This window comes from Rousettus aegyptiacus, unplaced genomic scaffold (assembly GCF_014176215.1).
Source record: "Rousettus aegyptiacus isolate mRouAeg1 unplaced genomic scaffold, mRouAeg1.p scaffold_m13_p_6, whole genome shotgun sequence".
In the NCBI taxonomy this organism is placed as follows: domain Eukaryota; kingdom Metazoa; phylum Chordata; class Mammalia; order Chiroptera; family Pteropodidae; genus Rousettus; species Rousettus aegyptiacus.
Window position 1 is genome coordinate 51,107,258 of NW_023416309.1, and position 27,811 is coordinate 51,135,068.

Consider the following 27,811-nt stretch of genomic DNA (forward strand, 5'->3'; position numbering starts at 1 on the left):
CACGTTTCATGACTGTATGCGACACCTGGCAGGTGCAATGAAGCCAAGCAGACAGTTTGGATTTAAAAGGGCAGGACGCAGGCAGCCCGTGAAGGTTCTGGAGAGGGAACGTGACCCAATCACAATCTTCCATTCCCACTTCTCATGTCTTGCCTGTAACACCCCCGCCCCTAGGCCTGTGGAAACCATAACTACGCCCATGGTTCACCCCAAACCTTTTCCGTCCACACTGTTTTTCCCTTCCACTGATTTCATCCCACTAATCTCCCGGGGATGGGCGCGGAGCCGTTTGTCTGCAGGACTTCAGTCTCCCTGCCAGCACCGTGCTCGGCTCAGGGCAGGTAGTTAAATCTCGGCTGAATGACTCCATCTGGGGCCGCCACAGCTTAGCGAGCCTACCCCGAGTTCCTACACCCCTCCCGGGAGAGTCACCCTTGCCACTCGGAGGAGCTCACGGCCGCCCGGCCCGGGGGGTAGGGCAGGCCCCACAGCCCGGGTCCCAGGGCCGCGGGGAACCGGCGCCAGCCCAGGCTCCAGACCCGGCCGGAAGCCGGGTCTCACGCTCCTACGCTTCCACAAAAAGCGCTACCTGACATCGTTAACTACTTCCCCCTCTGGAAAACGTCGGGGAGAGTGGTAAAAAGCGATGCCGGGGGAGCTCTAGAGGAGGAGCTCATTCCCTCGAGCAGGGGGTGCGCGCTCCGAGGAGCCATTTGCAGCTCCAGCCGCAGGAGCAAGCCGGGGCTGGAAGCCTCGCGAGATCTGGGGTTGGAATCTCGTCGTGTTGCCTAGCGACGGGGAAGACGCTCGCAGGCCCCCAGACTAACCCCCGCTGTAACCTTAAATCTCCTACCATGGGGGAAGAAGGCGGCGGCAGCAGCTGTGGGAGCACTAAGGAGCTGCAGAAGCTGAAGCAGCAGGCTCTGGAGTACTACCGGGAGAACGACGTTCCGCGCAGGCTGGAAGAGCTGCTCAACTCCACCTTCTACCTCCAGCCTGCCGACGTCTACGGGCACCTGGTAGGGACCTGGGACGAGCACCCTCTTCCCTCCAGCCCCTCTCCCCCCGCCCCGCGCTGCGGCAAAGCCATGCGCCTGCGCCGCAGGGTTGCGCACGCGTGCATTTGCTACGGGGTCCGGCACGGTGGTCGTACGGGGAGACCGTCCTGAAGAGAGGAATCAAAGGGGAAACCAGGGGCCAAGGAATTTCGAGAGGGATAGTGGTGGACAGGAAGCAGCTAGAGGAAAGTGAGCTCCAGGCGTATCTGCAGCTACAGGAACTGGCAGGCTTCCTCCCTGTCTCTGGGCGGGCCTGTCCCTGCTGCCCGTGTCCTTTTAAACACAGACCTTAATACTGCGTAGGTCACCCCTTACCAACCTTCAGCGTCCTCCTGTTGACCTGGGGATGAGGATGAACGCCTTGATATTCTCTACTACTTGGCCTTAGCCTCCCCCGGGGCCGCATGCCCAGCCCTCTCCCATTGCATCCAAGTTTCATTCAAATCAAGCCTGTATGCCCGGCCCCACCTGACCACCTCCTACCGAAACTTCACATTCAGATCAAAGCCTTGCCCACTTTGGCCCAGGACTAATCATCCTTCAACATTCCTATAGCATTTCCTACACATATTGTGAGCTCCCATGGAGAGCAGAGGCCTTTTCCTAGCGCCTCCCTAGTCCCAGTGAGATTTCTGGCACAAACCTTAGTCTTACGCAACTAGCAATTGAAACAAAGGCAAGAATTATCTTACTGCCTTAAGTACTGACCAACGCCTGCGTTATGGAAGGCAGTTTGGATGGGACTGGTAAGAATTTGCAGGATGGTAAGGCAATGTGACAACATCAAGCAAAGTATGTAAGTGCTGTAAAGAATCACGATGTTTTTATAGGGTTCAAAACCATCTTGTTAAGACAGATGATGTAGAGAATGTTCCATGCATGTTTTTCTCAGTCATGGCCTATACATCAAAGTTGGGAGTGGGAGGAGATGTTTACTGAGCTCCTTGTGCTATGTGCTTTAAGTTATTTCCCTTAGTCCTTAGGACCACTGTGAGGTAAAGTTATGATTCCTGTTTTACAAATACAGAAATTATGGCTCAATGAACTTAAATTCCCAGGGACACAGTGAACAACAGTGAGAAATCAAACCAGATCCATGTCCCTAGTACCTAGCAGAGTCCATGGTACATAGTGGGCACTCCAAAAGTATTTGCCAGATGAATGAATGAATGCAACCCGGAATTCCACTCTCTACTACCTCTTGCTGGAGGAATTCTTGAATGTTACCTGACCTGACTTCCTCATTTTACAAAGATACCAAGCCCTTGTCTCATAACTACTTAGTGGAAAAGCTGACACTGGAAACTCGAACCCTGGTTTCCCAGGGTAGTGATCTTCCCAGTCTAATAGGCAGCCAGGACTTTTGGTTTGTACAGCTCTTGGAGCTTATACTCTGGTTAGGGACAAAACCCCACTTATCTATAAAACAACTGGAGTCATAGATAAGATATGTTATCTAGACTGAGGGACAGATCACTGTATGTTTAGTAAAGGTTCAGGGGTGGGGAAGATCCCTATGGGCCATAGCATCTGAGAAAGTTTTGGCTTGGACTTTGAAGGATGTTTGGGACTTGGATTGGCAAAAAGGCAACTTCCTTTTCATTTTCTTAGTCACTGCCCTAGTTTCGGCCATCCTTATTCTCACCTGGTCTCTCCCTCTGTTGAATCCATCCCACATAGGGCTGCTAGAACTATGTTGCAGATTCTAAATCTGACCATAATTCTTTTGCTTAGAAACTTCTGGGAGCTGCTGGTTGCCTGCTGAGTAAAATCAAACTCCTTCCCCCTTGTGACTCATAGTGCTGGCCTCTATCCCTGGTGACACTCCCCCTCCCTCCCCTGCTCCTCCTCACAGGCCCCGGTGCTATTCCCTGAAGCCTGAGGTTTCCCACTTCCTTCCCCTTTGCTTATCCTCGTCCCTCTACCTGAAGCATCTGCACTGGACTTCTCCTCGTTGCCTGTCTATTGAAATACAACACCTCCTCCAGTGCTTGGCTCAAATGCCATTTCTTCTATGCTTTTCTTACATATTAGAGGAATTTAGATCCTTGTGGACAATAGCAAGGCTCTTTATTCCTTCATCAACAATTGAAAGTTGTAAGATCTGGATTTGGCACTTAGCCTTGCCACTCGGTAGCTATAGTAGACTGCGATGGCCCCCTGTGAACCTCACCACCAGCATGAAGGGACTTATTCAGTCCCTCCCACACTGACTAGGGACTTGGTGCTGTGACTTGCTTTTATCAATAGCATGTAGGCAAGCATGATGCAAACAAGGGCTTGGTAGGTGCTGTCATATCGAGGCTCGTACTCATGGAACACTCCTTCTTGGAATCTAGTCATCATGCTGCATGCAAGGACATCCAATTACCCTGCTGGAGGGAGAGAGAGCATATAGCGAGAGGCCTTGGAAGATGAGAGACCTCCAGGATATTCTGTGAGAAAGACAGATGCTCAGCCAGCCCCCAGATGTTCCAACCATCCTGGCAGAGACGCTGGACCTATGAGTGAAACCATCTTGGGTACCTTGGACCCAGGCAAGCTTCCGGATGACTGACTATGCCGAGGAGACCCCAGCCAAAGAATTGCCGAGTTGAGCCCAGCCCAGACTGCAGAATCGTGAGCAAATGGTTTAAGTCACTAACTTTTGAGCTGGTCTCTTACAAAGCAGTAGACGAAACGTTGGCTAGTTATCTTGGACAGTGTCCCTAGAACTCAGTTTGCAAAGTTTTATAAAGTGGAGATTATACAACTTCACTTATAGAGTTGTTTTGAGAATTTACTGACAGTGTATACAGAGTGCCCAGGGCTGTGTCTGACGTGTTACTTTACACAAGATTTAATTTATGGAATCCTAAATATGGCAGGCACTGTGGTATGTGATATGGTGATAAATAAGACAGAGTCACTCTTTCAAGATACACATTAAGCACTTAAAAAATGTTAATCCTCTTCCCTTTGTTATACAATGTGTGGTACACTGTAGGTGCTCATTGCTTGTTGAATTGAATTCACTATAAAACACAAAATATAAGCTACATAATATTTTTGTCCCCCGATTCTACCTAAATTAATATAGGTACTTACTCACTAACATACAAATCATCATCCTTAAATGCATGGAGAACTTGAAAGTTGGCTTTTGCTTTATTATTATTTTTTACTTTTTTTTTTTTTTTTTTTTAGAAAGAGTAAGATTTATGAAAAGTATAATTAGAAGGAGACGGGCCATGCCAAGGAAGGCTGCTGTAGCCCTATGGAATCTGGGAGGTGAAAATATAAAAGAAATGAAAGACTGCACTCCAAGGGAGGAGCGGGTTCTCAGTGACGAGGGCTGTGGGCTCCTGCTCTAGTTCTGCTGGGACGCCACCGTGGTGCTGGCACGTTGCCGGTGGGTGTTCGAGGACCTGTTATGTGGGCCGAGGTCGCTGGATTTCGAACTGGGAGATCAGAGGCCTGGGCTGCTACATCGAGAGGCCGGCACCAGCTGGCGCGAGGAGGGTGCGCCTTCACCTCCCTTCCGCCTTCTCTCTCAGCTCCTGTGCATAGGAACGCCACCTCAAATCTCGTTACCCAGGCTCCTTGAGTGGGCTCTCCACCTCAGCTTCATTCTCTTTCTTCTGTCTCTTTCTTGGATCACTTCCAGATGGCTTCTGCTTTTCCACATCAATGAACCCGCTGTTACTAAGGTTCCACCAATCCTCTTTGATACAACTCTCTGCATGAACTGATGGTCAGCGCAATGCATAAGTCTTCACCATTAAAATGTCAGATGCCTTGCTGGGAGGAATGAAAACCGGCCCACTTAGGTTTCTTAAGTTTGAATGTGTCACGGTGTTCTAGAAACCAACTGACTTTGGTATCTTGGACAGAAGGATAGGTTAAGGCCAGCTAAAGAGTGACACAGGACCTTTAAATTAAGAAATGAAAAACATATGTGAGTTTCTACATATGAGAGTTCAAAAGACAACAAATTGGCCCATGTACCGGAGACTTAGCATCGGTGAAACCCAAATCTCAGTGTGTGAGGGCGGAGTGCTCCCACAGAGCTGCTGGGCTAATCCTAGCATGAGGACACTCAGGGTGAGCATTAGTAGCAACTAGAGAAAATGTGGGTGACCTTTTAAAGATAAATGTGGCATTCTGATTTTTTTTTTTTTCTGTGTTGAAGGCAAACTGCTTTTCTAAACTTGCAAAGCCTCCCACCATATGCAAAGTGGTGGGGAAGAATGTACTAGATGGACTGGGGCTTCCCACCCTACAAGTGGAAATATTCTGCACCATTCAAAATTTTCCCAAGGTACGAGGCAGCTTACGTGCATTCTTCACTATATCCTGGCCCCACGGCATTTATTGTTTAAACTGTGGAAAATTAATGTTTTGAAATTCGGTGTTTGTGAAATACACGCACATGCTATTTATAGGTAGACATACATACATAAATCACGAATCATACAATCAATCATAACTTTGTTATATTTATGTGCAATATGGTACAGGCATGACATGCTAACTTGAAGATGCTCCAAGATGGAGAAAGGAAATTGGGCAAAAATAGTTTTAAAATCTTGACATTATTAATGTGATGAGTTCCAAAATCACAAATGAGTTCACAGATTCATATATTTATACATAAATTTACACAGACTCATAGGTTATAGACTGGTCTACATAAAAAATTCATTTTTATAATTTAATAATTCATTGTAATTGCTCCATATTTGTTGTTAGAAATAATGTTGCTATAGTCTCCGGGAGGAAAATAATTATGATTAAATCTGTTTGTATCCTTTCAGCTATTTATTGGAGAGGTAGTGATAAAAATGAAGTTCAACGTAAGATTTTTCTAAGGGGATTTTAACAAAGTAATAATCGTAAATGTTCCTTGAAGTTTGAGTTCCACAGTGTTTCAACAAAAATACCTCAAGGAAAATTATATATTCTCATTTTCCCTTTGAAGTTGGTGATAAAATATGCACCTTAAAAGCCAGATACAATTTCCTATTTCCTTGCAAGAGGTAGAGAAACTGTAGAACACGCTTATGTTATTTTCAGAACATATGTTCTGTGGTGATCGCGACTCACTTCGAAGTCCGTGAGAACGCTGTGCCCGAGCTAGCGGAAGCAGAAGAAGTGGAAAGGTCCGATGCTGTCAGCACCGCTGTGCAGTGGGTCAACGAAACCATCACCCAGGAGCTTCAGGGCCTGGCGCCCTCCGACCAGGCTCAGGTGGATCAGGTGCTCAGGTAAAGCCGCCTTGCAGTGTAAGTGTCCAGTACAAGTACATATGTTCTCTTTCCGTTTCGCCTGCCAGTGAAACAGGTCTGCCATATCTGTAGGATATAGTCAGTCACTTAAGAGGCATATGCTAGAGCAGCAAAATTTAGCATAAAATATTGTTTTCCTTCTGTACACCCTGTCATTAAAATTTTACTGCGTAAGTCTACATGAGGACTTTCTGCTTCTTTCCATGCGTAGAGCTTTCTTGGGATTCAGTAAAAAGTGTCTTAGGAAAAGAATTAAGACTCGGGATGCTGTCCCTTCCCTCTCCCCGCCTCCTCGAACGCCTCCCTCGAGTCTCTCATATCCTTTTATACAGTCACAACAGGTGATGCTTATTTTCTGTCTGCCAGACACAACCAAGTGTTCCATGCTTTGCCCACATATTGACTCTAACAGGTGAAAACCAAGGAAGTGTTTCCTGGGGCTAAGTGAGCGTCGTTCAGTGCCCAACGAAGTATCAGTTAGCATTGCCTTTTCTTTTGTGCCGTGCCAATGCCACAGCCCGCTTGGCCACATGAAGATCGACTGGATTCTCTTTCTCTAAACTTCATCACCTGCTTAATTGTGCATAGAATCACATTTTAATTTGCTTCAGAGTTAGTTAGACTATGGCTTTTGTGGAGAACAAACAAACAAACAAACAACTTTTTGAATAGTTTTCAGTTTCTGAATGCTAGTCCACTTATTCCTTTTTCTCTATGTGCCTTATCTGGTATTAGATCCTTAGTTTTTTTCCCCCCACTTTCTATTCTATACATTCCTTTTTTCCGTAGGTTTCCCTCTCCAAACTTCCCACCTGGACTGGCTCCTCTCTCTGCCTACCGCGGGGATGTCATTAAGACCTCCCTGCATTTTGCTCCTAGTACCTACATTCCATATCTTCCTCTTTCTTTATTCACTGGATTACAGCCTTTAAAAGTATGCTGAGAAAGGGTATATGAGATGTAAAGTTTCTGAGTTCTTACATGTGTGAAAATGTCAGCACTTTGCTCTCATGGTTGACAGTTTAGCTGAGTATAGAATTCTCATTTAAAATCAATTTCTCTCAGTATTCTTCTTAAGGCATTGCCTCACTGGCATCTGGATTATTAATAAGTCTGATGCACATCTGATTCCCATGTCTTTGTTCTTCATTGGCCTGTTTTCTGTGTGTGGAAGCTTTTTGCCTCTTTTTATCCTGGAGACTGGAATTTTATGTACGTGTACCCACGTGAGATTTTCCCAAAGTTTTTTTTAGCTATTCATTTTAAGCTTCTCCCACCCCTCAAAAAACAGTCCTGCACATAGTGCTATATATTTCACTTGTCTATTCTTATTTTTTCTACTGATGGTCATTTATTGAAAAAGAAAATTCCCATAGTCCTTAATCAAATCATATCTTCAATTTATACTTTAAAATTAAAAAAGAGCTCAAATAATTGAATCAAAATGAACACCTGAAATCTTTAAACATTTATTTCCAGGCCAAAATTCATTTCAGTTCTCAAATACAGTTTCATAACAGCATCACTATTTTGGGCTTTGGGAATTGAAACTGGTATGTTATTAAGTAGCTAAAAAGCAGAATTAATTATTGAAACATATTAGGGTCAGCACTAAAACATGACCAAAATTACGAGTGATATTTCTAAATATGCCATGGTAAAGCCATATTTTCTTGCCATTAAGGACATTCTTTGAAAATAAAGTACAAGAAGATAAGGAGAGAAAAGAATTGGAAAAGAGCCTGCAAGACCCTTCACTTCTAACACCACCACCACCTCCTCCTCCTCCTCCTCCACCTCCAGCAAAAAAGAAGGGACAAAAGCAAGGTCTGTGGCTTAGCGTCTTGCAGAACCTTTGGCAGCAAATGCATGAAGAGACAAGGCTGAAGTTTGGACCACCTTTCTGAGTTAAAGTCTCTATGCTGTAGACCTGAGTTAGACCCCCACCAGATACCATCCATCTTCCACGCCACCTCCTGGCTGGAAGCTTCTGTGTTGGGTGGTCAGGGTTATACACCATCCCACCCTCCATTGTTTGTTTATTTATTTTTTTTGTAAGATAAAAATAGTTCTTACCAAGAGGTGAGCAGTTACTAAACAAAGTGCACTGAACAGTGGCAGTGCTGGGGTCAGGGAAGGGGAGGGTGGCATGAGGGACCTTTAACTGCACCTCAAAATGTCAAACTTCATCCAGAAGCCCGTCCATATATTAAAGATTAATAATATCCTTCAATATGGGCAACCAACATTGTCTCAGTCCTATGTAACATATTAATAGAAAGTTTCTTCTGAAAACTTTGCTATTTTAAAGCAAATAATCAGCATTATCATAGCCCTTTGCTCCATCCCTCCCAATAGATTGCTAAGCTCAGCCTCTCCAGTATGTTAATTCTGGAGCTGCTGCTAGTATTGTAACAGTGTTTCGTGTGCTCCTTGAGGGCATGAATCATGCCTGGTTCAATTTAGCTCTGCCAGCGCCTAGTACGATGCCAGGAGCAAACTAAATGCCCAATAAGAGTTGGTTCCATTGAATAATAAAGCACCGGAACTAGAAAGGGACTAACTGTGGAGACGAATTCTCTTATGTCCTAGATTCAGGTGTTGAGGCCTAGAATGGAGAACAGCATTGCCCAAGACAAAAGTATTATACTAAATCAACGTCTTGGGAGGGTGCGGATGGCCAACGCCAAATTACAGGCAGAGACCACCAATGCATGTGCATTTGGCAGTTGCTTTGCACCGACAGAACTTGGAACATGAGAGAAGGAAAGAAGTTGGAGGGGACAGTAATGTGCGGAACATTTACTGTGTTCTGGGTGCTTATGTCTAACTCCACTTATCTGGCCTACGTGACCCAGGTCAGTAGCTGTGGGCAAGGGCTGGACAGGAGGGATACTAGAGATTTATGACAGACTCTGTGGTACCTGATCAGACTGGGTGGCTGAGAGCAGCTGAAAATGAAAGACGAAGGACTGTAGGTGGGTGGCTGGGTCTGGAAGTCACCTCTAAAAGAAAAAGGCATCGGTTGGAGGTTGTTGAGAAAGTAAGAAGTTAGATATATGCATGAAGAGATGCTCGACATCAAGTCGGGAATATAGGAAAACAAAGGCTTTGGAGCTCAGAGACTATCCAAATCCTCCCTTTATTCATTTTCTGATAGGTATGGGGCAAGTCTTTTAACCTCTCTAAGCCCTAGTTTACTCATATGTGAATGTGAGGAACAAAATTTGCCCCATGTGACGACTGAATGAGTTACTATTGAATGTTCTACAATTTCTTAGAAAAAAATCCATGCCTAAGGATTATTTGAGCATTAGATAGTAATTGGAATCAAACCGAAAACTTCTTGGGGGTTGAGGTGGAGGATATGTTTGTTCCAACCTCGGCGTTCAAACTTTCTCTATGCTGGGCCTTCATATCCCTGAGTAGAGCATTGAAAAATATAGTTTTATTCCAGTCAAACTTCCTGGAAAAGAATCTTTTATCAATATTTTTTTTTTTCCCTCCAGGCACGAAGGATGCTCTTACAGAGAAACCCATTATACCTCCGGAACCAGCCGAACCTGTACTCTGCGGCAGCATGGCCATCGGGGCTGTGTCCCTAGCTGTCGCCAAAACCAACGCCATGCTGGACAATAATCCTCTGTATTTCAACATCGCATTACTGAAGCACCAGCAGGTTAGGAGCCATCGTGTTCCATTACAAGGACTCATGAGTATCTCAATAGAAATGAACCGTGTTTCTCGTTTCCCCTTTGATTTTTCCCCTATTTCAGGAACAGCCAACGAAGCTCACTATCCCTTTGCTGATGGCGTCTCTGGTCAGCTGTGGGAAGTCATCACCTGGGAAGCTGAATTTAATGAAAGAAGTGATTTGTATACCTCATCCTGGATTAACAGCTAAACAAGTACCTTACGTTATCTCAAACTGTTTTTTTCTAAAAAAAAATATACTCCACCATCACGGAGTTTTTAGTGTAGGTCCCTATGGCTATGACACCGAGAGAGGGAACTGAATATAAAATGAGAAAAAATATTTCAGGAAATCAGGGAAATGGGAAGAAAGCAAGATTTCGAATGAAAGGGAACATATTTAGACCACCTTAGATCTCTGGTTCATTACAGCACTGACTCATGCTCATGACTCACAGAGACGCCATGTGTGAGTAACTTTGCAGGCCTTGGTAGTGTTGAAAGATTGTGCATTTCTTTCTCTCTTTTTTTTTTTTTTTGTGGGTGGGGGAGAGTTGAGATATATTTCTTGACTAGTCTATGTACTATGGCAACCCATTCCGTTAAGTCACAACTCCAGGGCCTGGAGATGGCAGATGGCAGGCTGCAGATTGCCTGGCGCATACGAGAGGTTTAGAGCATGTTTACGGAATACGGAATGAAGGAATCCTAAGTTGCATCTTTATCACCTAGCGGTGTGCTGGTGTGTCTCTTGTTCTTCAGTGTCCCGGATGAGTCAAGGTGCTCATTAAATCCTCATGAAACAGGCTACCAATTAGGCATCAGGGAGAACTGAATGTGCGTGTTCTACGGGGAATGTTTTCAGAAAAAGTATAGGAAGCTTTACGCCCTCTGGTAATTCTCTGAGTGATATGTGATCTAAGCTAGTGAAAATCATTCTTTTTTTTTTTTTTAAATCTCGAGACGTGTGGTAAAGAATTCTTTTTTAAAGAGAATAATCATTACTTCACAATTTATCAGTTGTGGGAGACTAGGCTTTATATCTGGCTCACCATCTGTCAGATCGTGTTTGGATTCTGGCGCCAGAATTGTTCCTGTAGTTAAGATCTGCCGTGCCGTGTGGGCACCAGTGCATTTGGCATGCCGTTGTTCGTCTTCGTATGCAGACCCCAGCATCGTCAAAATACACTTTTCTACTTTTTAAGTGACAGTGAAGTTACACTAATTCAAACATTATCAGGCAGAATCCCTTCGTGACCTGCGACCTGTACATGTACTGCAAGAAGGTCCGTCAAGAGACCATGAAAAACAATGACGTTAACTTGGTCCAACCAAGTACGCCAGTTGGCTCTGAACAGTGAAGAGCGGGTACTGAGGAAGAAGAGCCTCTCGTTCATGTCCACCCAGCTAAAGTCTGAGGCCGGAGAGGCACCTTCGCTCTTCTGATCTCGTAGAGCAGGTCATCCACTAACTAGGCTGCTACGCCAGGGACCCTACGGATGCTCTGAGTTAGAAACAGCTATGTGTGGTGCAAGTTTTTATATTTAAAATTTCTAGACTGCAGCGTGGAAGATCACGTTTATTCTTCTTACAGGGTGTGGAGATGCTTATGGAAATTCAGAAACAAATTAACAAAGCGATCGAACTGGTACGTAAAGAGAATCTGTGGTTTCTAATGACCGCCGCTTATACACCTTCTAATACCCAAATTACCCCTTCTTTATGGAATTAAGTCAATAGTGTTGTTATTGAAATGGAAAATGTGTTTCCCATATGAGCCAAGCTTATACATTCCTCACTGCCTATGGATCCAGTTTCTTATGGTACTTAACAATCGCATTTTGATTTCCGAGGCAGTGGGCTCTATGCTAAGACCATTCCTTAGGATTTACAAAGAAAGAAAGGATTTGGCCCCTAGGATGTGAGAGGCAGTTTGGTGTAGTGGTTAAAGCAAAGACTCTTATGTCTGCTTAGAATTCAGGTGTTAGGCAAACAATGTCCTTGGCCAAGCAACCCTTGAGGGGGAAGTCACAGAGTCAGGGTGACAGACAGGAAGTTGTATTAATCACTTTTTGCCCCGCTGTATTCTAAGGGGTGGAGGGCAGTGCACAGTGATGTTGCTAACACCAGAAGGGGGGCCCAGTCCTTGTCTGTGGTGCTTGTGCACACACACACACACACACGCACACGCACACACCTTTATTTTGGAATAATATTGCGTTTACAGAAAAGTCGCAGAGATGATACGGAGTTCCCGAATAACGCACCCCCCTCACCACCCAGCTTCCCCCAGCATTAACATGACATGTCACCATGGTAGTTTGTCAAAACTAAGAAAACAAAATGGTACCTTACTGATCAACTCCAGACTTTATTCAAAAGTCACCGGTTTTTCCACTAATCCCCTTTTCCTGTTCCAGGACCCGGTCCAGGATCCCACGTTCACTTAGTGTGAGGCTTTTAAGCTACTGATCAGGACGCACCGGTCCCTCCCTATGGTGACTGGGGAGGCGCGGCTGGGGCCCAGGCCCCAGTGGTCAGAATGACTTTAATCAGCCCGGCGACAGTGTCTGTGGCACTTTTCAGGAAGCCACCTTTTTTATGGGCACCAGCCTGCAGGGTCTCAGGCTTAGACAACTTAACCCTGACCTTGCACTCTGCTTTGCCCCTCACCAGCCGTGCGACCTGGGACCAGTTCTATAACCTCTCTGCCTCACGCTCCTCACCTCTAAAGTGGGTATGAGATGGGGAGATTGTGAAGAGTAAACCAGTTGAACATAAGCAATGCGATCGGACCAGAAGCTGACACACATCAGCAAGCAATACACAGTGGTGGCCGTCACAGCAGGGGAGGAAATCCAGCTTAGGATATTAGGAAATTCAAGATATTCGCGCTTTCTGCAGTCAGCCCAACTGTCAAATGTTTGATGGATTTTTTTTTTTTTAATTTGATTATCCAAGCAGCTCATGAATGTTCTGAAAATTCAAATCCTGGTAGAGCTAGCCACCATCACCCCCAACTCCCCAGCCCTATAGACTACCACCTCAGCCCTAATCCCTTTCCTAGAGGTTAGCACCGTTAGAAACTCAGTGTGTGGCCTTTCAGACTTTCTTTTGTATTCATACACGTAGACAGACACACAAATATATGTGTTTTGTGGTTAAAATATTATAAAAACACTGCACCAATCACTCTGCAAATTGCTCTCTTTGCCCTTTTTATTGAGTGTTCATCTTTTACTGACATCTAGGAATTCTTTATACTGTATAATAAAGGCGTCAATTCTTTCTATATGTCATACATATTTTCCTCTATCACGCTGCCTGCCTTTTAGCTGTATTTTATAGAGCCACAGGGATTTTTTTTTTCTTTTTAAATTTTGACATAGTAAAATGTATTAATCTGTTCTTGTAAGGCAGTGGTTCTCAACAGGGGATGATTTTGCTAAGGGACATTCGACAATGCCTAGAGACATCTTGGGTTGTCCCAGCCAGGAGGGAGGGGCTCTATTGGCACCTGGTTAGCGGCAGTCAGGGATGCCGCTAACCATCCAGCAGTGTACGAGGCAGCTCCTGCAGCAAAGGGTTATCTAGCCCCCAAAATCAGGAGTGCCAGGGCTGGAAAACCCTGCCCGAAGGCTATTGCTTTTGGCTCTCAGGCTCCCCCGGGAAGGCCACATCCCTGCACAGGGCTGCACATGCCCTTCTCACCCAGAGGATTCAGTGCTCCCACAAATCCCTCAGTATCACCCTCTGCAGAGCCCCCTTCCTCGAAGTTCCCTTGCCCTGCACTCCCCATCGCACCCCAGCTTCTCTGGCTGTAACCCGCATCTCATTGCACCCAGACTGCTGACCCCTGAGGCCGTGCCCCTCTGTCTGTTCACCACTGTCTGTCTCCAGCCCGGCACGGAGATTTGTCCCCGTGTTATTTTTACCAGGGAATAAAAAGTTCAGCTGACTTCATAGTGAAAAGAGCAGGATAACTTATTTGCACATACTTGAGTGTGAACCATGCCCAGTTGACAAACAGGCCCCAGTTTACAGAGCCATTAAATGTCAGCCATAAAAATGCATCCTTATCTATACCTCCAAATTGTGGGAACGCCTCTTTGGGAAATATCTTTACTTTTAATCTCAAGTGACTTTACACCACACTCGAGTCAGCAGATTTAAAGACCCATGTCTTTTTCCAAACGTCAAATCCACCCTGCAGGAGAAAGTGTCTGTACCCTGAGAATATTCGAACTAATATGCTGGGCCGATGAAAACAAACCCCACGGTGCTGTTATTCCTTAAGGGCAAGGAGGGAACTTTGTAGGAGTGAACGACACTTTATTTTTATGAGTAGAAATGCATGAATATGTGTATACGTGCCCCATGTATATGATTGGAGCAGGAATCTAAGGATAAACTAAAGGGAACACATGCCTGAATTTGAGAAACAGTTTAGGGTTTATAAAAGTAGGGAGTGGCTGGTGTGTGTGTGTGTGTGTGTGTGTGTGTGTGTGAGAGAGAGAGAGAGAGAGAGAGAGAGAGAGAGAGAGAGAGAGAGAGAGAGAGAGAGAGAGAGAGACAGTGTGACTGGCTGGGCCCCAGAGCCATGGACAGGCCAGAAAATCTGAGATTTGCTTGCTGCTATGGACATGTCTGCAAATCCCAAGTGCTCTCTCTCTCATCTTCTGTCCCACAGCCCCCTCCTCCAAAAGCAGAACCCAAGAAAGGGCATAATGGAGCCAAAAGAGGTCAAGTAAGTATATGCATTTGCTTATCACACTTCTGTATAACACAATTCATTTGTTTGCTCCCTGCTCCTATGCCTCTCCAACAGTCTTTTTTTTTTTTTTTTTTTTTTTTTTTTTTGACCAGACCTAACTAAGACAAGTCGAAAATCCACAATGATTCTATTTTGAGGGCACAAAACCGGGCACTCTGAGGGCTGAACTAGCATTCTGTCCCCGCCTTTCTGGCCGCAGGCTGCTGGGCCATCTCTGCCAGCAGTTGTCTGACCAACTGAAATCTCATTTATGAGTAATAGGATGACATGTGAAGCTCTGCACCTGAATCTCTTTAACGAGCTGAAAGGCATAAAGGATAGACTTTAATTTTACTACTACCAAAGCGAGGGAGAAAAGGCACAGAAATGGTGCTCAAAGTCACCGAGGCACCATTTCTGATGAACCGTTGCCAGATCTCAGATTTTGCCAGGAGTCAGACACACAGTCCTTGTGAAAATTGCCCGTGCTGGCTGCAAGAGCCCTGGGAGACCAGCTGAGCATGATCAGTGGGTCGTTTTTGTGATTGTGGGCACTCCCTGATAGGTACATCTGTTATATGCCTAATGCAAATGGTGAAGGTTGCTCACATGTGCCATATTTGTTCTATTAAGCCTGTAATCACTAGGCTAATGTCTGTTAAAGTCATCGGCAAGAGGGGCTAGTAAAGAAAAGAAAGGACTTGGTAAAGATAAAAAATTAAGTTCCTCTTCAAAATTGGGAAAGAGAAATGTAAGTAAAATACTTGACAGCTGTGGGATCTGTTGGAACGAGCGTAACACTCTAATGTAAGACCTCCTTGTAGGAGAGGTGGCGGGGTGTGGTGAACAAATAACCACATCTCAGAGTTGGTCCCTTTGTTCCAGTGGGTTGTCTTACGTGTTCTGGGAAACTTAGCTCTTCCTGTGATCAGCCTTACTCCATTTTTTCCCCCATTAGAAACAGGTTAGATGATAGATTCTAGAGAAGCAGCCATGCAAACTAACTGCTTGGATTAGAATCTGTTCCAAGCTGCTTCACACTCTGTATAATGGGAATAATAATAGTACCTACTTTGTGGGGTTGACATCTAAGGAGTAAATATTTACTTTATGTAAAGTGTTTAGACTAGCTTGGCATTTAGTAAGCAACGCTTTTATAGTTTAGAAGACTCTGTAGTGAAACCCCTCAATTGATACATAAAAATTTCCCCAACCATTCCTTTGCCGAATAGAAGGTTCCTGTCATTGACATTAAAAATATTGGATGGTTCTTATAATTAGCTAGTACTATCACCACTAAAAATGGGATATTTATACCTAGGTTCATGTTTGCTCTTGAATATGATACACACTCCTGAAGCCCTTAGAATTACTGATATTGCTTCAACTTACGTTATAATTGCATAGTGGCAATTTATGACAAAGGCACATCAAAGCTGACCTTGTAAGAGAAGCATATGGCTGCCTTTCCCTGGGGTCATTTGGGTCATCAAATCGTCTTCCACTGGAATTCATCCTCAATGCTACATACTTTGAGCTGAAATCTACAACCCTTTTAAAAATAAAACCTTTCCTGAAGTAGAATTGCATTTGTAAGTTTTCACAGTTATTTCTTCTAAAAGGAAAATGGAGCACAGGAAAGAGCAGGTTTGGAGGAAGAGGACAGGGTTAGGGACAGGCAGGACAGACGTTAACAGGGAGGTACGGCCTGGAGAGTCACCAGCTTGGTGGTGGTGGCTCAGGTTAGCCCATGCGTAATGGCAGAGCCAATAAAGAAATAACACAGCACAGTGAGGGGAGTGAAGTGTGTTCCCAGGTCAAACTTGAAAACTTTGGTAAGTAAGCAAATTACTCCCAGATACTGCAGGGCAATCATATGCACAAAGATCATACAGAGATGAGTGGGACCTAAAGGTAGGGTTAATTGAGGATCAGAAGAATACATCTTCGGAGAGCCATGTCTGGTTATAAACTGTGCCCAACACAGGAAGCTCCGAGAACCGTAATGCGCTATATTTACATGCATTACTTTCCTTTGAATCTTGCAGCCGGTGATCACTGGCAAGATGACCCATCTTGGCTGTTTAACCATTACTTATGACACCATAGAGCAGCCACTGCTCCTAATACAAGGCATCTGTGCAAACCTGGGGCTGGAGTTGGGAACAAATCTGCATTTAGCCATCAACTGTGCTGCGCATGAGCTGATGGACTATGTAAGTTTCTGTTTTTGTTGAGGTCTCATTAATTTTACATTAGAACTCAGAAGACGAGCTTACCTGTTTATTTTCCAAACAGATCCATTTTTTTTTTCTTTTTTTGATAATACTTTTTGGGAGTACAGGTATAGAGTTGATGGTGTTTTTGATGCTATTATTAATAATGGTATCATTAAAGTTGTTCTTTTGGGGGCTAGTCTGTAGAAATGTAGTGTTTATATATTGACTCTACTAACTTACTAAGTCTAATAGTTTATTAAGGTTATTTTTGAATTTCTTTGCTTATCATTATGTAAGTTATGAATAATGAGTTTTATTTTCAATTCTTACATATATTTTCTGTTCTTATTATACTATTAAAATAATTCTTTTTGAAAATAAAATACAAACAAATATAAATGGAGTTGAGAAAACCAAGTTAGCTAATGACCAGAGAATATGATATACATAATTTTAAAAATTAACAGAAAATGTCATAACAATTACATGGGTTACTAAAATGGGTTGCTTACATTGTAATTATGATAGCTATCAAAAAATAATTTAACAAACTGGTATGTTCTGCTAAGTACAATCATTTGGTTGATAAATGCTGAATTTGTTGAGCATGAAAAGTAAATCAGTTATAACTGTGACTTGATAAACCTTCTAGACACACGGTTCCTAAAGTTTTTGCTGTGACTCAATTTTTAAATAGAAATATATTTCCCAGTTGTTGAAGTTTATGAAGTTTGTGTTTCTATCCAATTAAGCCTATCACAGTGTTATCCACAGCCTGGGTCAGGGAGACAGAGCTTTAGCAGATGAAACTTCACCTGGGGACCACACCACCTGGAGGAAGTTATTTAAGAAGGGGCCGGAAAACAGGTTCATTTAAAAAAAAAAAAAAATGTTGTAGCCCTCACTTCCTCAGGGTAATGTGGAAAATTGTTTACGTTAGGAAAGCTATTAAGAGTTGTCTGTCTTGTAGGTTTACACACACTTCCCATTTTCAAATACATAAGTGCTGACTCTGAGTTTTAAAAATGCCAGCAAATTAACATGGATTTATGGTGACTAGGTAGTCAATGTCGAATTCAGAGGACATGACCAGATAGTATTCCACTTTGATTTACAATCCTAACTTTTAATTCAAAGGAAAGCTTGAACAGTATTTCAGAACCCTAAGTTTCAGCAGGTTTCTAAAAGTTCTTTTACTTTTCTAAAGAAACGGAGCACATAAAGGAATGTTTAATGTAATTTCCTAATCTTCACATAATGATTGGTTCCTAGGCATACCATTAAGAAAAATAATTGCATGTTTTCATCAGCAATGTATACCAAGAACTGTGACTATACTGACTGCTGGTGCTAGCTAGAAATGGTATTTATTGCTTATATTCAGTAAAATATATTAGCTTGATATCAGATAATTCTTAACAATAATGTTAGTTCAAAGTCATTAGCATATCCTTACTGACAAGATAGGATTTTAAAGCTTTGCAGTAAAGAAACTTTTTCACATGAAAAGCTATTTAATGTGAAAAGGGTATGGATTTTTTAAGAACCTGCTTAATTCCAATGGAATCCATTCAATTAGCAGCAGCAGCAGGAAGTCATTAGCAAACCAAACAGCCAATCTGTTCCCTTCCCCCTCCCTCCTGAGTACCCCAATATCCCGGGCAGTCATCTCTGAACACAGACTCAAAAGTAAAGGTGCTCTGTTTTGCAAAGAGACTACCTCAGGTCCTCTAGCCCTGTGTACTTGTATGCTTAATGACCTGGGGCCTTGCCAGTGTGAATGGGGTCACACTGGTATTCTACTTTCAAGACCATGTAGTTACTACCAGAACTTATGTGCTACCTGAGAACAACGTGCCTTCACATAATTCACTTTACATTGCACATTGGTTGTTAGTATCTCAACTGCCTAGCCTTGCTTTCAAAGGTAGAATAGTCACAGCAGAGGAAACGAGCTATTCACTTGAGAGTCGAGAGCCGGTAGGTTCTAGTGAGTGGGCAGGTTTGCACCGCTAGTGTTTGCTCTATGAATTTGTTATTGTCCATCTACCCAAGCGGGCAGGTTTCTGGCGCCATGCCATAAACCTAGAAAAGAAATTATCCCCCTTCTACCCTATACTCAGTTTTTGTGCAGGAGTCATCATCCGCAGTCAGTGGGGGTGGGGGGGTGGGGGGGAGCTCAGTGGGGTATTAAGGGCCGTGGTGACTTGATGTCCCTAGGTTGATAGTTAACAGATATTCAAAAGTGAAATGCACAGATTTCTAAAGTGGATGTGGCCTGAAAAGAATCCGTGTACAATCTTTTAAATGAAATGAATGGAAATGAGTCTCGATCACATCTTTACCATTTGAGGAATTCATCCTTCATCCTTTCACATCTTTCTTACACTTCTCAGACTAAAGGAAAGTATGAGGTGATGATGGGAACGTACAAAGCCGCAGCTGACATGGTTGACCTGTACGTGGACCTGATCAACAAGTTCCCCTCAATTATTGCCTTAATCGATCCTTTCAGGAAAGAGGTAACAGGTTTCACCTTCAATTTTGTAGTAAAACAGAACAAAAGCTCATTCTTTGGGATCTGTCATTCAAAATGGGTTGTAATTTGGACTGGGTCCGAGTTGCTTTATTTCCGCATTTATGAGAAAAGGCACTTACTAAGCAAATGAAGAGCAGAAACACAATTACGTAGGAGCGAGCCTGTCTACGGAATGAAGCAAGCTATTCCTGGTTTACGTACAGGCCACCTAACTGATGGGAGCCGAGCCCGCTGGGCGAGCTGGCGCTTCCATAGGTTAATCATATATCATTTTCAAGTGTTCATGGAAATAGGACTTCAACTAGGCCGAATGTTTTTTTTTTAACCTAAATCTAGTTACTACATATGCATAAAAGTAACAAAGCCATATTTTTTAAAGGTTTGAGATATAGAGTTTTTTCGGTCTGTTCAGACTAATGCCAATGTCAAGGGACATTTGTGTGCCACACGAGACCGTCTCTCTTCCTAACCTGCTTAAATGCCAAAACTGGAATCCCAGATTTTATGAATCTGAGAACCATTAGAGATATTGAACAGATACCAGATACCCCCTTTGTGATAACTCAACAATTTAAATTTAGGGGGTGAAAAGTCTGCGGGGTCTCGGGGGGGGGACCCAGCTTCTCTCAGTCCCAGCTCTCTGCTCACAGCCTCTGCTCTGTCCCTGCTCTTGGGGAAGGCACTCCTGAGCTCATTCTGTAATCTCGCCAGGGCTGCTTTCCAATGCTTGTCCTGAGGCTCTGACCACAGCCATTGTTAGTGTGGTAAGAGGCACCTATACCATCTATTCTAATGAGACAGCCTCAAGTTCCTTCCATTTATTCGCTGAGAAGACTTTGAATGTTATCATTTTTTTTAATAGTAAGCATTTCATTTCCTCTGGTGGTCTCACCCCCTCCCCCCCAAAAAAAAGAAAGAAAAAAAAATAGTTTTGAGAATGAGGGCCTAGAGCAGTTGCAAATTCATTTCTTTCAGTTGTTTACCAAAAATAGTAAAATCTTCTAACCAGCCAGTTGTTAGCAGCATTATGGATATTACAGTGGGTGGGGAAAGCCTGGGTTTGAAGAACTTCAGAATCAATGTGGAGAACAGCACGTAATGTGTCCGAACATTTTATTCACTGGATCTTTAAGCTCAAATTTAATCATTTTAAGATTCTGTTCCAAGAAGCTTGTTAATTTGTATGGTTGTGGTACAGGCATCATTCAGCTACAGATACAAAAGAAAGGTGTGTTGTGTATCTCAGAAAGGTGTATAACTTTGATTATGTGCTATATGGTTCCTGTTGTTTTGTGACTGTGTTCAGTATATTATAATGATCAATTCTTAAATATTTACCCAGGACTCTGAACAGTGGGACAGCATCTATAATGCTCTTGGTTCCAGGTGTTACATAATTGCAGGAAGTGCATCCAAAAGCATCTCTAAACTTATAGAGGATGGAAAAATCGGCAGCCCCAAATCCAGTGGGCTGATCATAAAACATACAAATCAAACTATGATGTCCGACTTGGTGGAAGTAACCAAGCTCATCGACAGTGAGTAAAAGTAGAGATCTAAAAAGATTCATAATGGACTTAACTTGGTTATTTATACAAGAAGCCCAAAATACTCCGTACGGCCGTTAATGAAAAGCATGGACTAAATCTGGGAAGAAAAAAAATTCAACCACCTATGAGGGATGAGGTGCTGGAGAACAAAATGCAGCCTCCTGAGTCGCTTCAGCCCCTTTAGTGAGGCTGCAACAAAGGCGTGGCTACGGCCACTGCCCCACCAGCTCCGCGTGACATGACAGCCATCCCCCACATGCTGTTCCTTCGGCCCTGAAGGCTTTGCCCCCATACTGTTTACTTGGCTGACTACTCCTGATCCTTCACGTCTTCTCGCCTTAAATGAAACTTCGTCGGATAGTTATGCCTTCACTGACTTCCTCCACCCCTAACTGGTTGCTCTGAACCTTTCTCATAGCATCCTGTATTTTCTCTTTATAGGACTGGCCACAACGGTACAATTATTTAATGCCAGGTATCCCTCCATTAGACTGTAAACTCCCATGAGTTCATGCGCGTCTTATTCGCTTAAGCACAGTGCCTGAAACACAGATATCATGAGTGGCTCTCAGAAAACTAGGCAGACCTTGAGCAGGACTCAGAGTAAGACTTGCAGCCAGGGGCCTGGGCTGGTGCCAGAGGATGGAATGAAATGCCTGTAGTCGCTGTGCCTGCAACCTACCCTAGCCTGGGGCCCACTTCAGATTGTTGCTGTAGCTCTTGCCTTTAAAACACAAAAATTATCACTATAGGAAGAACTTTGACTTGCACTCTTTGTAGACTGGCTAATTTCAAGGACTTTGAGATCCTCAAATGATTAAATACTATCATCACTGTTCTTCTAATACATATTCAGAATGACAGATTCCTTTAAATAAAATTCTATGAATTGTGAGATCCATTATTTAGGCATATCAACTCCACATATGATGCCCTTGCACTTAATCATATACTGGCTTAAAGATGCATTTTTCTACACTAAACACGGATGAAACTGAATGTCTTAGAAATGGTCTTAGAAATATGTCCATCTAATTTGAGCATTTTTCCTCTTTATTGGTACTACTGATGCATCTTATAATTTATGGTATTTTTGGTGAAATATGGCATTCACTTAGTATTTAGCATCTAAGCTACTGGAAAGGGGTCAACAGATAAAACGAAGGTAATAAAAATGCAAATGTTTGGGCTAGAAGTCTTAGGTGGTCCAATAATTGACTCTTCATGGAAAAGTTCAACCTTTGGAAAATTTCAAATTTTGACCCCGCAGCTCACATGTGTGCTCATTGTTTACGTACCGTCCAGAACTAAAAAGAATCTTTTGCTTGCAGGTAAGAAGCGTGTGGCCATCTTCGGAAGCACAGAAGGAGAGTCCTCTGACGACAGCCTTGTTGACTTGGTAAGTGCCAAAGGCCGGTCACTTGCAGAATTGCCAAAATACCGCTTTTATCACTAACTGGTATTTCAGAGAAATGCAGTTTTTGGCAGAGAAAGTCATGTAACCTTTTATGAAATGGACTTGCTTCCTCCCAGACAGCTAGCTACCTTTTGCAAAGAGCTAATCTTTGAACTTTTAAAAACAAGAAAAATTGAAGCCCCGGGAAGAATGGTCAGCCCACTTAAAGGACTGGGGTGCGCACCTGCCATCTCCCTGCCTCGGACGAAGCGAGAAAGGCCAGAACGTGCTTAGGTAAAATCGGCACGCATGCACACAGGCCTCCTCGAGTCTGACGCAGTCACACTGCCACTTCACCCTTCCACACCCTCAGCTTGTAAGCAGGTCCACTCCACTTAGGTAAAGGGAAAAACTAAGTTAATACGAGAAACACCGAAACAGTGCACAGCGACAGTGTCTTTTGAACAAAATGCGACTCCTCCATTGAAAATAAGATGTTTTTCCCCCTCCTTCAGGCCGTTGGACTCGGTGTCCGGTTTCTCAAGTTGGGAGGTCTTTCTCGAGGCGAAAGGGTGACTAAGTACAACCGCCTTCTCACCATAGAGGAAGAACTTGTCCAGAAGGGAACACTGGGTATGTGCAGCTTTTCCCGCTTTGTTTTCACTCAGCCATGAATAAGAGAACAAAGATTGGAAGAGGGGGGATAGAAATCCCTCGGCGGGAGGGCCGGGGACTCCAAAGACTATAAATAAGTGCTGGCAAAACCAGGATGGCATTCGCCACAATGCATATTGTTTTCTTAATGGATTATCTATTTACCTGAATGTTTAAAACTCTCCCTGTTCTTCTCGATGAATAGGCTGCGTGATGCTTTTCAATAGAAGTAATTGATTGGAATCTCCAGCCCTACCTTTTGTTCTGGTCCAAATTACAGTTAAGGTTTCTCTGCATCGCCCATGGAAGTTAAAGACACGTTTTCCTCACGGTTCTTGGAAACAGCCTGTTTTACTTAAGTAGGAAGCATGGTCATTTTAATGTTGTTCTCTGGAAGGCCACAGTCTCAGAAATGCACCAGTCACTTATGACATTAAACCTTTGTAAATGAGCATGGGTGCAATGTGTACCGGCTAACTGGAGAGAAGCGAATACACATTTTTACTTTTTATGTCACCGACAGTGATGGCCAAAAGTAGGTACATAGCAGGCAGAGACATTTAGGGATCAACAGTTATTGTCTTCGTAAAAAAAAAAAACTATTCTGGACTTTAAGATAGAAATAATGAATATAATGAAAAACAGTATTAAGTCATGTTGACAAAAAATTTCCTTGGATGCTGTAAATAAAATCTGTTAAATGAGACAGGGGTACTATGAACATACTGTGGAGCATACCAATGATTGGATATGAAAGAAATCAGGCCTACTTCGTGACTCAATATATGCATTAGAAAAGAAAATAAACCCGTAGAAATTGTGATTATAAATTTGTCATGTTTAACATATGTAATCTTGAAAGCAGTCAAATGTTAGCTTGTGTCATTCAGTGTAAAACAAGGCTTATTTCTTCAAATAGGTAAAATCATATTGTTCCTGCACATGGGCCTGATTTTCTTTTTTATGTCATACCGACTTGTGGAAGCCTCAGGTTCCTCAGATGACCTGTCACATCTCCTGCCAGACTGCACCACATGGGAAACAGCTGCTCCAGGGCATCAAAGGGGACCAGCGATAGGAGCCCCAGCCCTCCCTGGTGACAGGGCCCCGCGCCCATTCCCAGCATTCCGGAATGGATTAATGGATTAATGAGAATTTCTCTGACACTGGCACTGGTCAATAAAATGTTAAGGGGACCAAAAACTGGAAGAACAAATCTCTCCCCTGAGAGGCTGAGTAGGAAATCGTGGCCAAAGCTGAGCCAATAGGACCCGTCACCGCCCACATGGACCTGGCTGGAACAGCCTAAGTCTGCACTCGTTGGTTTACTTTGGAATAGTTAGTTGGCAAGGCTTTGTATTCAGGTAGAGTGCTGGCTAACATCACAATGGGCACAGATGGATTAGACAGTAAACATGACCGTCGTTGTGTTTTAATAGGTCTCAATGAAGAACACACATTCTGTTGCTTGAATGAGGAGGACGAAAAGGCGGAGGTGCCTGCGGCCACGGAGGCCGGCGAGCTGCTCGAGTGCCCGGAGCCCATCTTCCCCACGGAAGTCGTAGAGGACGAATCGGCGGGCACGTGAGCACCTTTGCACAGGGCTGGCACACCCCCCCCCTGCTGACAGGCACACGTCGGCAGTATCGGACCCGAAGATCTGACGTATGTCTTCATGTTCACTTTGCTCTAAGACTTCGCTAACTCCTGCGCTCTCCCGCTTCCTTTAATTTCACTATTTGGTGAAATACATATACAATATTTGTGCCTGAAGTGACGCCTGTGAACGCTGTCTTAAGCCTTCGCACTTCCATGGAGGTTTTGTTTGTATACCAGCTCTCCTGTCCACTTTTTTTAGGCGGGGAGGGGATCACGACCTAGAACAAGAGCCTAGTATTTTTATGGCCAACTCCACACTCAAGCTTCACAAATCGAACATCTCTGAAAACAACTAGCAACAGGTGCACATCTTCAAAACTGATAGCACATACCTGTGCTAGAAAGTTTTTTGTTTTTTTTTTTTTTTTTTTTTTTAGCCAACCTCACAAGTACGAGAGCTTTCCTGTTTCCTGCAATGGCCAAACAGCTTCCTCTTACTTTCATACCCTTAACCCCCTCTTCCCTGAGTTCCTCCTCTTTCTAAATTTAAGTTTTTCTTATATTAATTATATCCTTGTGGGTCTCCTTCAATCTTTTTTAGAATGATTATAAATTAATAAACCACCAGTGAATGGTCTTAAGGTAATTAAATGCCCAATTATTTATACTAACAGGTGATTAAGTGCAATACAACATACACGTTGACCGAATGCCTGTATTAGGGGTACAGCGTTGGAGTAACCGAAATAAGCTTACTCACATTCCTACAGCTGCAACAACGCCCACCTGCTTGTGGGATTTAGATTCCCTGTTAAAAGTTATCATGTGCTTTTCCCCCAAATTATGTAAATTACTATATACTGACCTGTGGAAAGTTGGCTAAGTTTAGATTTCTGAGGCATGTAATTCAAAAGGATCGCTCCTTTCGAAGGGTACTAACAGGGAACCTTCCTGGCCTTGTGGAGGAGCCGGGGCCTTCCTCGTGAAGTGGGGACAAACTGGGCTCAGGGCCGGGTCCTCTCAGAGCACAGGCAGGAGGGCCGGGCGGTGTCACTCTTAGCTGGGAGAACGTGCGGGTGATCTGCCTCTCCTGACGCTTAGAACTAGCAATGCGGCACGACAACTGGCAAGAGAAATTCATGGTAAAGGCAGGAGGAACGGGACTGGGTGTTCGCGCTACCTTTGCACGTGTATGTGCACGCACATGAACACGCACACAAGTATGGGGGATCGTATGAGGGTATGGCCTGGAACTGTGACACAGATTACAGTGAAATGAATGAGACCAGAGCGAAAATGGACAACCAAGTTACCAGCTAAACTAACGAAAGAGGTGATTTATTACCTCAACCGGATCAGCACTTTCAACACAGAGCATGGCCTGTTCACCTTTACCTCGCCTGAGGATCAGGGTCACCGAACGGAGGGTAGCATTTTCATTTAAATTTCTTAAAGTGATAAGCACTGTTTCTATGTTCTCTCGTCTAAATTTGTTATATAAAACGATAGATATAAAACATATGTATTTATATGTAAGGTAGTATCTGTAAAAGAGATGAAAGAAACTAGTAATATTCCATGTTAAGAAATGACGGGTTGGGAAACTTCAGTCTAATCCTTAAGTCAGGGCTACTTGATTGATGATCCTTCTAAGGCCAGTGATGGTGGTGGGTGGCTAGCCACGCTCCGCAACTTACTGCCGTACGACCTAAAGTTGTTCCAAGATGAAAAGGATTACAAATGCATAGTGTGCATTTAGAAAAATCATCCAAACTTTGTCTTTAAGATTCTGTGATATGGACTATCATTTACCTGACAAACAATTAGCAATAATCTTTACCTGTATTACTCCATTTGCAACAAACATTTTACTGTTAAGGAGGAATTTACCGGTGAGCGGCCAGAGCCAAAATGTCCATCCTTTTACCCAGACCAAACAAGGCTGGTGGTGACACTCAGCTTGATCCCCGTCCATCAGCATTTCCAGCAAACTGACCAATTGCTGAAACTACTGTGGCTGAGAGTTGAGACTCAGGCACAAAAGGGGGCTAGAATTTTAATTAAATTCCTATTCTTTCAGAAAAAGGGAGATATTTTCTTTAATAACAAGAGCACAAATTTCCCTTTGCCTCACTGACAATAAAAAGTACATCAACATGAGTTACAAAACTCTGTAGCAGACGAGATATAATTCCTATTTCCAAATGGAAGGAAGAATAAGTAATTTCTTAGAGAAAACAAATATAAACATGGCAGTTCCTTCCAACTTTAAAGTAGTATAAGTAGGGCGACTATTGTTTTTTTTGCCCAACTAGCTAAGCACGTACCCTGAAGATACAAGGACCAGTCTTCCAGTGTCTCCCCATCCCGGACCGACTGCTCGTTGACAATGGTGCCCCAGCACAGGCAAAACTTCCTAAAAACTGATGTGAAAAGGGAAAAATTGTAGGCAGAGAAGGTGAGTAAAATCCTATATCAAGTTCCTATCAAATTAATTTTAAATGCTTTGTGATCGCAGTGAAGGAAAGTGAGCCGCTTAGAGACGGCAAGAACGCTTTCAAAATACTAGACCTCACACTGTAATCTGCTGCGGGGCCCCCCAGCGGTACCCTGCGATGCCCTGGGGGTCCCTAGGCGCCCAGCGGGGCTGTTTCCCTAATGGAGGGACCCCCCCGGACACAACGGAACCTCTCCCCTCATCTCAGAGGTCACGATTGGACGGACTATCAGGGTGCCACACCGCGAGCCAGCAATCGTGAAATATCAGTTATAAACTGTTGTCTGGCCGAGCCCGCACGTCTCGCCAAGCGGTTCACTTCTCACCCTGGAAATTAGGGTGCTTTTATAACTGCATTATTCTGTTGATGTGTGTGAGGAAATATGGGAAAGAGTATATGTCTTTATATTCCTAAATGTGTTTCACACATCACAGCAGATGAAAGATATAGGAAGGAGGAGAGCCTGAAAAAACCATGGAATAAAATGCCTCAAAATAAACCATTTTGTGGATTATTAAAAATTACTACAGTTATCAACGCACATAATTTTCTATCAACGTCGAGTTTGGGGAACTAAACCAAAAA

At 43.6% G+C, this 27,811-nt stretch overlaps 2 protein-coding genes across 7 annotated transcripts in view; one reads left to right on the forward strand and one right to left on the reverse strand.

The window, feature by feature from the left end:
• The window catches only part of HSPA12A (heat shock protein family A (Hsp70) member 12A), a 130,424-nt gene extending 129,414 nt beyond the window's left edge, over positions 1–1,010 (reverse strand). The window contains exon 1 of one of the 2 annotated variants that reach the window (XM_016142495.2): positions 854–1,010. In XM_016142495.2, the coding sequence (XP_015997981.1) occupies positions 854–856 (3 nt within the window). In that variant the 5' untranslated portion in view covers positions 857–1,010. The remainder of the gene's footprint in view (positions 1–853) is intronic. The other variant, XM_016142499.2, reaches the window with a different exon arrangement.
• Positions 283–27,762, forward strand: ENO4 (enolase 4). 5 transcript variants are annotated; one of them, XR_001596637.2, is made up of 15 exons: positions 855–1,019; positions 5,230–5,358; positions 6,114–6,304; positions 8,010–8,152; positions 9,835–10,004; positions 10,102–10,233; positions 11,613–11,666; positions 14,709–14,765; positions 16,820–16,987; positions 19,387–19,512; positions 20,872–21,067; positions 22,411–22,478; positions 22,991–23,108; positions 24,569–24,794; positions 27,044–27,762. XR_001596637.2 is itself a non-coding variant. In XM_016142500.2 (14 exons), the coding sequence occupies exons 1-14, from the start codon at positions 855–857 to the stop codon at positions 24,276–24,278; spliced, it is 1,947 nt and encodes a 648-aa protein (XP_015997986.2). In that variant the 5' UTR covers positions 283–854. The 5 variants fall into 5 exon arrangements, 3 of the variants coding, with proteins under 3 accessions (XP_015997986.2, XP_015997990.1, XP_015997987.2); XR_001596636.2 differs by lacking the exon at positions 27,044–27,762 and adding an exon at positions 24,049–24,493 and having other exon boundaries at positions 24,569–24,672; XM_016142500.2 differs by lacking the exons at positions 24,569–24,794; positions 27,044–27,762 and adding an exon at positions 24,049–24,278 and having other exon boundaries at positions 283–1,019.
• Positions 27,763–27,811: the final 49 nt, after the last annotated feature.

What these genes read in the sequence shown, in the direction of transcription:
- ENO4 (XM_016142500.2), top strand. Translation starts at nt 855, where the DNA reads ATGGGGGAAGAAGGCGGCGGCAGCAGCTGTGGGAGCACTAAGGAGCTG. An exon ending in AAAGAAGGGACAAAAGCAAG is followed by an intron (nt 8,153 to 9,834) that starts GTCTGTGGCTTA and finishes TTTTCCCTCCAG; the next exon opens with GCACGAAGGATGCTCTTACA. An exon ending in CATTACTGAAGCACCAGCAG is followed by an intron (nt 10,005 to 10,101) that starts GTTAGGAGCCAT and finishes CCCCTATTTCAG; the next exon opens with GAACAGCCAACGAAGCTCAC.